The following is an 11,033-nucleotide window of genomic DNA, read 5'->3' as shown; positions in this document are numbered from 1 at the left end:
GTATGTTAAAAGTTGGTTGCATCCAATCGCAAGCATTATAAAATGGCACCTCTCACTGTATTACAAATCCAATGCAGCAGCTGAAAATAATTGCAAAAGTGCACAAAGCTTTCATTTTTCATTAAAAAGTATTGTATTGTCCTGCATGTGTTTATTGACAACATATACAGGATCAAACATAAGGGGAAGACACTTTATCCAAAACAAACATCTCGAAAGAAAACAATTTTGGGTCAGTCAATATTTGACTAAATGTGGTCATTCCACAAAAAACTAGTGTGTCAAATTCCTTTAAAAATAAAATAAAAGGCCAAAAACATGACACAAAAACCATAGTCAAATGAAACATACATTTCAAAGTCTTTAGCTACTTCTATGCTGATAGGTTGGTTTTTGTTTATTCGAAACAGGGCTTTTGCTTGGGAATAGTACATTGCGGCAATATTTCAGAACTGTATTTGGACCACAGCTGGGCTTACACTCAGGAACTGTAGTCAGGTTGAGAAGCCAATAGCAAGCTATAGAACACTCACACAGTGGAGAGATGTCAGACATAGTATTAAACACTGACACACAGCAACTGACAGCCTGAATGACATCCTAACTACTAGAAAGATGGTATCACAGTTATCAACTCTTCCACAAAATGTGATTGCAGAACAGTGTACAATATCTATACACACCATATATCCCTCCTAATCTACGCCCTCGCCCTCATCCATTCTCTAACCAGCACTTCCTTTCATTCATTCACTCCCAATCCATCTCCCTCCCTGTCTTAAGTCAAGTCACCACACAATAACAGGCAGGCAATCAGCCATACAAGGCTGGGTTGGGGTTGTGAATGTATCTGTAAGAGGGGTACAATCACCCCTGACCTTTGCATGTCTCTGGTGCACGAGGTAACAATGCGCTTCACCACTGATCCAGGATCAGGATCATTATGAGGATGAGATCAGATAACTCCTAACCATTATGAGGATGAACAACAATCGGACCCTGGGTCAGTGGTAAGGGATCCTTCTGCCTCCTCAGCTCTAGTGATGCTCTTCCCTTCAGTCATCAGTGCTCTCCAGCACGCTCTGGCTCAGAGCCAGGTCCCAGTAGTGTTCTGTTCCGTGCTTCTTAAAGTGTTCTCTAGCCATGTTCTCTGTAGGACACTGCTTAAACTTAATCTCCCCGTAGTTACGCTCCTTAGCCGTGCCCTGGGAGGATGGAGGAGAGGGGACAGATGGAGGCAGGAGAGAAAACAGCAGGGGAAGAAAGAGAAAGACAAGGTTAGATCAGTCTATACAATCAATCCATTTTAAAGAAGCCAGTTGTCCAAGATGAACATGATTATTATATGAAGCATGCATTACACTCCTGGAGCGTTAGTCAAATAAGATGTAATGGTTAACCACTCACCTCCCAGACCAGGCTGCATCTGTTGTTCTTCTTGGTCTCATCGTCTGCATCTGGATCTGACAGACAGAGGAGAAAGGAAAACGGATTCAGAACCACAACAACTACAGTGAAGTATTATGTAATATAAACAGTAAGACATACAGCGTGGATCATCAACTAGATTCAGCTATGGGCCCATTTTTTCTTGAGCAGATGGTCAGAACATAATTACAAATCATTTGCAAATTGACCGCAAGATGCCCATACAGGTAACATTTGACTACAACAATCATTTCAAACCATGCTTACATTTGTATACGATCACATACAGTGGCAAGAAAAAGTATGTAAACCCTTTGGAATTACCTGGATTTCTGCATAAATTGATAATCAAATTTAATATGATCTTCATCTAAGTCACAACAATAGACAAACAGTGTACTTAAACTAATAACAAATTGTATTTTTGTTGTCTATATTGAATACATAATTTAAACATTCACAGTGTAGGTTGGAAAAAGTATGAACTCCTAGGCTAATGACTTCTCCAAAAGCTAATTGGAGTCAGGAGTCAGCTAACCTGGAGTCCAATCAATGAGATGAGATCAGAGATGTTGGTTAGAGCTGCCTTGCCCTATAAAAACAACTCACAAAATGTGAGTTTGCTATTCACAAGAAGCATTGGCTGATGTGAACCATGCCTCGAACAAAAGAGATCTCAGTAACCTAAGATGAAGAATTGTTGACTTGCATAAAGCTGGAAAGGATTACAAAAGTATGTCTAAAAACCTTGATGTTCATCAGTCCACGTTAAGACAAATTGTCTATAAATGGAAAGTTCAGTACTGTTGCTACTCTCCCTAGGAGTGGCCGTCCTGCAAAGATGACTGTAAGAGCACAGCGCAGAATGCTCAATGAGGTTAAGAAGAATCCTAGTCTCAGCTAAAGACTTACAGAAATCTCTGGAACATGCTAACGTCTCTGTTGACGAGTCTACGATATGTAAAACACTAAACAAGAATGGTGTTCATGGGAGGACACCACAGAAGAAGCTACCACTGTCCAAAAAAAACATTGCTGCATGTCTGAAGTTTGCAAAAGTGCACCTGGATGTTTCACAGCGCTACTGGCAAAATATTCTGTGGAGAGATGAAACTACAGTTGATTGGAAAGAACACACAACACTATGTGTGGAGAAGACAAGGCACAGCACACCAACATCAAAACCTCATCCCAACTGTAAAGTATGGTGGAGGGAGCATCATGGTTTGGGGCTGCTTTGCTGCTTCAGGTGATGCAACAGGACAATGACCCAAAACACAGAAGTAAATCAACAGAATGGCTTCAACAGAAGAAAATACACCTTCTGGAGTGGCCCAGTCAGAGTCCTGACCTCAACCCAATTGAGATGCTGTGGCATGACCTCAAGAGAGCAGTTCACACCAGACATCCCAAGAATATTGCTGAACTGAAATAGTTTTGTAAAGAGGAATGGTCCAAAATTCCTCCTGACCGTTGTGCAGGTCTGATCCGCAACTACAGAAAACATTTGGTTGAGGTTATTGCTGCCAAAAGGAGGGTCAACCAGTTATTAAATCCAAGGATTCACATACTTTTCCCACCCTGCACTGACTGTTTACACAGTGTGTTCAATAAAGACATGAAAATGTATAATTGTTTGTGTGTTATTAGTGTAAGCAGACAGTGTGTCTATTGTTATGACCTAGATGAAGATCAGATCAAATTTTTTGACCAATTTATTTAGAAATCCAGGTATTTCCAAAGGGTTCACATACTTTCTTGCCACTGTATACATCTCGTATGTTCGGACTACTTTGGAACAGATTTGCAAAAATTACAATCACTTGGAGTTGATTTGTTGCTGTTTTTAGTATTTTATGAGCCAATCAGTTGTGTTGTGACAAGGTTGGTGGGGGTATACAGAAGATAGCCCTATTTGGTAAAAGACCAAGTCCATATTATGGAAAGAACAGCTCAAATAAGCAAAGAGAAACGACAGTTCATCATTACTTGAAGACATGAAGGTCAGTCAATACGGAAATTAAGAACTTTGAAAGTTTCTTCAAGTGCAGTCGTAAAAACCATCAAGTGCTATGATGAAACTGGCTCTCATGAGGACCGCCACAGGAAAGGAAGACCCAGAGTTACCTCTGTGCAGAGGATAAGTTCATTAGTTACCAGCCTCAGAAATTGCAGCCCAAATAAATGCTTCAGAGTTCAAGTAACAGACACATCTCAACATCAACTGTTCAGAGGAGACTGCGTGACACTGGTGCTGGTGACACGGTCAGTGATTTATTTAGAATTCAAGGCACAGCATGGCTACCACAGCATTCTACAGCCATACGTCATCCCATCTGGTTTGGGCTTAGTGGGACTATCATGTGTTTTTCAACAGGACAATGACCCAAAACACACCTCCAGGCTGTGTAAGGGCTACTTGACCAAGGAGAGTGATGGAGTGCATCAAATGACCTGGCCTCCACAATCACCCAACCCAATTGAGATGGTTTGGGATGAGTTGGACAGCAGAGTGAAGGAAAAGCAGGCAACAAGTGCTCAGTGGAAACTCCTTCAAGACTGTTGGAAAAGCATACCTCATGAAGCTGGTTGAGAGAATGCCAAGAGTGTGCAAAGCTGTCATCAAGGCAAAGGGTAGCTACTTTGAAGAATCTAAAACTTAAAATATATTTTGATTTGTTTAACACTTTTTTGGTTACTACATTATTCCATATGTGTTATTTCATAGTTGTGACGTCTTCACTATTATATTTCAATGTAGAAAATAGTACAAATAAAAGAAAAACCCTTGAATGAGTAGGTGTCCAAACTTTTGACTGGTACTGTATATATACATTAAATTCTCACCATCTCTCTTGGAGTTGTGTTCTTCCCATTTGATTCTGCTCAACATGAGCCTCTTGAACTTCTTCTGGGCTTTGGGACCTGAGAGAACAGTACATGCATGCTCAGTCATGTAGTTAACTCTGGGGTAAAGAAGATCCCATTTACAGCAACAAGTCATAAGAAATGTTATGAGATTTTCATGAGTAATTCATGGTAATTAAAGGCAACTTGAATGGTTCAGACTCCAGTTAAAGAGACTAATATGGTCCCTCTCCCCTCACACCCTTCCCTCCCTCCCTCCACCCCTCTCTCACCTCCCTCCACCACCACCATGTTGACGTCTCGGTGTAGCACCACGGTGCCCGTCAGGTACAGCTGGTTGGCGTTAGCTTCCACCTTAAACTTCTTAGCCGGGTTGTGGAGGTTACGGATCCTGAGGGAAAGCGAGGGGGTGAGCGAGCAAGTACGAATGAGTAGGAAAGGCACACGGACACACTATGTTGTAAATAGTTACATGTGCACAGAGACTTACCTAAACACTATAACATGCACACAAAACCTTACGCTATCCAAAGACAAACCCTAACTCACCTATAGACTGAGATGTGAACTCCAAGACTCAGGTCCTCTTTCAGCTTCTTCACCTTCTTCTCTTTTCTCTGCTCGGTTGTGAGCTTCCGGGCTGCATTGGCCTCCTCATGGGCCCTGAGGACAAACACAGACAGCTGGTTATGTAGTGAGAGATGTCATATGGGGAAGGGGGGGAAATGGTGAGCCAAGAAGTGGGTGAAATAGGAGCAGTGATAGATGGGAGGCAGAAAAGAGAGAGGGGGGAGAGAGAGCGAGGAGAAATGGGTTAATATATGAGGGAGGGGTAAGAGAAAGAGGGGACAATACAGAGAGAAATGTGTAGTGGTTTGACTTACTTCTGTCTCTTGGCCATCTGTGCTCTGACGTGGGCCTCTACCTTAGTGGGATCCTGTACTGCCTCCGTACCTAGCACTCTCATCAGGTTAGAGATGCGCACTGACGGGACAAACACACTCAAGGTTAGAGATGCACTAAAACGGGGAGGAACACAGGCCTCAAACAGGACTACCACTCAGTAAAACGTCGAAGAGAAAAGCAGCATTACTTCAACAGCCCTGGTCTCGATCCTACCTTTAGGTTCTGGGGGGGGCATGAGCCCCAGTCGGACCTTCTCCTGTAGCTCTTTCTGTCCCTCCCTGCGAGTCTGTCTCCTCAGCTTCTTCTGTTCCTTCTTAGTCAGGTACACTCCCAGAGTCACTCCTGGCTTGTCTGTGTCCACTGGAGAGAGGGAGACCAACACTTAGAGCGGCCTTCTCAAACTGAACAGTAGTCTACGCCTCTCGGTCAGGTTGTCAACAAGGCGGCATGGCGCATCGTTCAGAAACATACATCTCTTTTACATCAAATATGGTTGAATTTTCAAACTAGTTTTCATCTGGAAGGCAGATAAAGGGTTTCTATCAAAACCAAACCCTTTGTCATGTGAAAACAGAATCCTAGTCATTACTCCACACGCTTAATTAGGTCACTTTTGTTTTGAGCCGACTTCGCCGTGGGCTTTGAACAGGTCCCCTGGGTCACACCTGGGCGGCAGCCCCGTTCCACATCGAACGCAGTCAACTTTCAGCTCATGCAAAACACGCCTACACGGGCGACCGGGTGAGATTAATCTAACCCCCTGACTAATATCCAGGAGCCCTTATTGGGACCTTGACATAAAAGTAACATCAAAGAAGGGATGTGTGTGGTTACCTGGGGGGCTGATCTGAGCAGGGTGCTCCACCAGGTTTGTGACTCCAAACAACTCCATCGCCACAAAATTGGTATCTGTGGATCTGAGAGAGAAGAGATGTGATCAGCACAACAAGAAATCTGGAAAATGGTGGAGAGAGGACTTTCATGACAATTCTTCAAAAGGTATACAACTTGGATATAGATGTTAGGATGACTAAAGTGGGGATTAAATGTGTAAAGACTCACAGGTCAATGTTGGAGGGGAGGATGTACGAGTCCCACCACTCAATGATGGGCACCTGCCCGTCCCCCAGCATCTTCTTGGGGGCAAAGAGGGCCAGCTTGGTGGAGGCCTGGATCCCCGTCTTCTTGGCTGCCTGGGCGATCTCTGTCTGCAGCTTCTCCAACTGGGCCTGGACAGGGGACGGAGGTGGTTTTGGTTGTTTCATTTCCATTTTGCAGTTAATGTTACACTCTACAAATAGTTTTTCCCTCTCGGTGTATTGATCAATTGTTGTGAAACGCTTTCAAAATAATAAAAGGCTATGGTGAGAGGTGGAAGGTGACAGGTCAGGGGTCGGATTTCTTACCTTAGTTCTGATCCTCTGGGCGATCTTCTCAAAGCGTCCCTGCTCGTGGAACTTGAAACCCTTCTTGGCTCGCTGGGCGGGTGCTATGTTAACACGCCCGTCAAAGTAGATAGTGGACTCCAGTTCCTCGCCAGGCTTCTCCTTCAACTGCTGACGGAACTGCTCCCTTTTCACCGCACGGATATTAGCTGTGGAGAGGAGATGAATGAACACAGTCAGATATTAGCTGTGGATGGGGAGGAGATGAATGAACACAGTCAGATATTAGCTGTGGATGGAGAGGAGATGAATGAACACAGTCAGATATTAGCTGTGGATGGAGAGGAGATGAATGAACACAGTCAGATATTAGCTGTGGATGGAGAGGAGATGAATGAACACAGTCAGATATTAGCTGTGGATGGGGAGGAGATGAATGAACAGTCAGACAGGTGACTGAAGATCGGGGAATAGAGCATGCTGATTGTGAGAGTAGAGGAGAGTGTTGTACCTTTGAGCGTGGGCATGCGGTGTGTTAGCTCCACCTCGTTGCCGCTGGCATCCACGGTCCGACCCATATCATCCAGAATCAGAGGGGCCGGCTTGTTTGACTCACGGGCCTCCGCCACCTTCCTACACCCAACACACACACAAACTCAGATGACATGCGTGTTAAACCTCCCTGTAGTATGACATGTATTTGTGGAAGTGTCTAAAGCCGGGTCTGTGGTGTATGCTATACTCACGGTGGTGCTATCCCCATGGCGTGTAGGTTGGCCAGCGCCACCAGGTTATGAGGTCCTCCAGTGTTCCCAATGGCTCCCAGTATACCAGGCTTCATGGCTAACTGCGACTGGATGCGGGCCTGCAGCTCTGCAGCCTTCCTAGCCTTCTCGATGGCATCGTTCATGAAAGTAGCTGCCTGGGAGGGAGCGATGGACTGGGCCGAGCCCGAGGAGGGGGCAGAGGGAGCAGGGAGAAGACGAGAGGCAAAAGGAGGGTCTGGCTGGGGAGTGGGCAGGGGCAGCCTCTGGAGGGGGACAGGAGATTGTGATAAGACAGTAACAACACAAGTCCACAATATCTGTCAGACATCTACACTTTTCATTTATAAGGAGGAGAAAAGCCAATCCTTCAAGAGAGGGAGAGAGTGGAGGAAGATTAGTCTCGCCTGCTGGGAAGACACTGGGACGAAGCTCAGCTGTTTCTTCCTCTCCTCTATCTGTCTGGTGGCAGCCTCCATCATCTGTTTGATCTGAGGACAGAGAGAGAGAGAATGAACACATTGATTCATCTCACAAGGATCGTGACACGTCTGTATGTGAAGCAGGATCTTGGTACATGTATGTTTCATATGGGAAACAGTGTGTATGTGAGTCTGTGTGTGTGTGTGGCTACCTGTATCTTAGTGAGCATGCCAGGGCTCTCAGTAGGGGGTGCAGGTAGGACCTCTGGTTCCTCCACCTCCTCGAAGCGGGGGACACGTTTCCTCTTCACCGGCACACCATCTCCTGCCTCAGAGACGTCCCGCCTCGCACCCACTTCCACCTCATCACCAAAGACATCCTGGGGGAACATCAGTAGGCGGCAATGGCCTGAGGCTTAGCCAGAGGCACAGCCAAGCAATCTAACCACTGCAATAATTTAAACAACCTCCTGGGGAATATCCACTCACTGTTTCCTGCTCCCAGGGGAGATATGTATGACATCAACATAATAAAGATCAAGCCTTGAGACAATGACTTTCTGTAGATAAATGAGTTACTGAGTTGAAATATCTGATAATGGTAGAAACTCACCTAGCCTATTGTTTATACCCATTCAATCCCTTCCGATATCTGTTCCATCTCCATGGTCTAAACATGTAGGTAGCTACTGGTTACAGGCTACAGGTTAACATGGATCGTGTGGTACAACAACAGCAGCAATGTGTGGTGAGGTCTACCTTCAGGTCTCTCTTGCGGTTCCTCTCCCCAGCACCCTTGTTCCCACGGGAATTGCGGCTCTCCTCCAGGGCCTCAAATAGTCTCTCCACGAACCCACCGGCAGACTCATCCAGGAATGGACGCAGCTGGTCTGATGGGTCAAAGGTTAGGAGTCAAGGGTCAAATACAACATTTAAAGACTGCTGAACAGTTATCTGTTTGAGTCAGACCCACAAAAAACAGACGTCTGGAAAAATAGGCTAACAAAACAGATAGACAGCGTACAACACAGCTTTTCTGCCATCATTTCAGTGTAACATGTCACACACCAACTGCCCTCATAATCCCCCTCTCACACACACCTGTGGTCTTCCTCTTGTCCAGGCCCTTGCCTACACAGTGCAGGGCCGCAGTGACGACTGTAGGCTCAGAGAAACCCAGCACCTTCTTCACGGTCCGTTCCACCCAGGGCCGCAGCTCCTCCACCTCCCGTTTAGGAAGAGACATCGTCTACAACACAATGGTTGTCGGTAAACAAACAAACACACAGAAACAGACAAACTTCTTAGCTAGCCAAGTAGCTAACGTTAACCTTAGTGGCATGGATAGACGATCAGCAAAGTTGACAAACAGACCAACGTCACGTGTATCTGCCCAGCTAACGTTTTCTAGTTAAGTTAGCTACTAAAAGTTATGGTTAATTTACTTGCCAAGTTAACACTTGCTGTTTTTGTTTCACTTGCCTGTTCACATTTCACCTGTCAACACAGATTTTTGCCAGTGTTGGCTAGCTAACTAGTTAGGACTCAACTACTAGCTAACTTGCTAGCTATGTCTCAACTACTAGCTAGCATTGAACCTTGTAGCTAGCTAGCAAGCGACAAGTCTGATTCCCCCGTGCGGTGAGATCAACTTACCAACCAGACGATTTCGTCCTTAACAGGTAAATATATCCTCTTATATCAATTATATTCTAAAACATTAATATTAAAAGATTGAAATACATAATAAATCCAAGCCGCTGTGAACAAACTTTCTGTAAGACGCGGCGTTCACACGACGTAAAGAATTCAGAACCCGGAAGCGGAAACACGTGAGGTATCTTCTTCTACTGCTAGTACTTGTTCGTTGTTACCGCCGCCGCACATCGTAAATTAATCATAAAATCAACATGTTAATAATAGTTTTTATTTATTTAACTAGGCAAGTCAGTTAAGAACACATTCTAATTGACAATGACGGCCTACCAAAATGCCTCCTGCGGGGACGGGGGCTGGGATTACAAATGTACAATAAAATGTAGGACAAAACACATCACGACAAGAGAGACACCACAACACTAAACAAAGAGAGACCCAAAACAACAACATAGCATGGCAGCAACACATGAAAACACAACATGGTAGCAGCACAAAACATGGTACAAACATTATTGGGCACAGACAACAGCACAAAGGGCAAGAAGGTAGAGACAACAATACATCACGCGAAGCAGCCACAACTGTCAGTAAGCGTGTCCAAAATGTAGTCTTTGAATGAAGAGATGGCGATATAACGGTCCAGTTTGAGTGTTTTGTACAGTTTGTTCCAGTCGCTAGCTGCTGCGAACTGAAGAGGAGCGACCCAGGGATGCGTGTGCTTTGGGGACCTTTAACAGAATGTGACTGGCAGAACTGGTGTTGTATGTGGAGGATGAGGGCTGCAATAGATAACAAAAAGAGTCTATGCTGCAGGCAGAGTACTTTCATCAAAATACAGATTTTCCAGAGGTAGTCTACAATTTTACCACTCACCGTGCATTTGACACAGATGATTGTCTTGTTGTTTCTATATTAGTACCGAGTCGATATTCAGGGGTATACGGTCATTGAGGTAGATATGTACATAATGTATAATAGGAATAAAGTAAACAGTAGCAGCAGCGTTGGCTATGTGATAAGTCAAAATAAGTTAGTGCAAAAAGGGGCAATGCAGATAGTCTGGGTAGCTATTTGATTAACTATTTAGCAGTCTTGTGGCTGGAGTCTTTTGCCGTTTTTATTGAACAGACTTTGAGGTACGTTTGCTCCGTTTTTGTGGGTTTGGCTTAAAGCAATGAGTGGCGTATTTAAAGAGAAGCCAAGCATTTTCATCCACAACCCCTCCCCGTATTTTAATTGGTCGTTCAGTACCCCCGTTTCCGTTTAATTGAACGTTACTCTACTTTTTTTTCGTACTGAACGCAGCCCAATAGTAGGCAACGCTACTTTATTGCAATTTGGATTGTCGGCCACCAGTCGGGAGTAGAGTGACGTTATAGGCTACAGCCTAGGTCGGCCTTGTCAATTGAACTTGCATTTCGAATACAATATATACACTGAGACATAGATACAACTGCATTAATGCGTTTTTTCAATCACTACGTGATGCGTAAACAAACTGACATGCATTCATAGAATTGGTTGAAAACACTGGATAATGTTGAAGATGTCGTCTTGTTTATTTGGTTATTTCCTTTCCGCGCCCCTTTCTCTCCTTTTCC

At 44.6% G+C, this 11,033-nt stretch overlaps 1 protein-coding gene across 1 annotated transcript; it reads right to left on the bottom strand.

Annotated features, from left to right (window-relative positions):
• Nucleotides 1–109: 109 nt before the first annotated feature.
• Nucleotides 110–9,638, bottom strand: prpf3 (PRP3 pre-mRNA processing factor 3 homolog (yeast)). The gene is made up of 17 exons (XM_071394969.1): nt 9,430–9,638; nt 8,875–9,022; nt 8,533–8,663; nt 7,986–8,153; nt 7,759–7,842; nt 7,334–7,617; nt 7,099–7,220; nt 6,609–6,796; nt 6,265–6,431; nt 6,037–6,119; nt 5,416–5,562; nt 5,181–5,280; nt 4,846–4,959; nt 4,569–4,687; nt 4,276–4,353; nt 1,408–1,463; nt 110–1,205 (listed from the first exon to the last, which is right to left on the bottom strand). The coding sequence occupies exons 2-17, from the start codon at nt 9,017–9,019 to the stop codon at nt 1,056–1,058; spliced, it is 2,136 nt and encodes a 711-aa protein (XP_071251070.1). The 5' UTR covers nt 9,020–9,022; nt 9,430–9,638; the 3' UTR covers nt 110–1,055.
• Nucleotides 9,639–11,033: the final 1,395 nt, after the last annotated feature.

The sequence above is a fragment of the Salvelinus alpinus genome, chromosome 4, assembly GCF_045679555.1.
Source record: "Salvelinus alpinus chromosome 4, SLU_Salpinus.1, whole genome shotgun sequence".
NCBI lineage: Eukaryota > Metazoa > Chordata > Actinopteri > Salmoniformes > Salmonidae > Salvelinus > Salvelinus alpinus.
The sequence above is the reverse complement of the archived record's forward strand: the minus strand, read 5'-3'. Positions and strand labels throughout refer to the sequence as shown.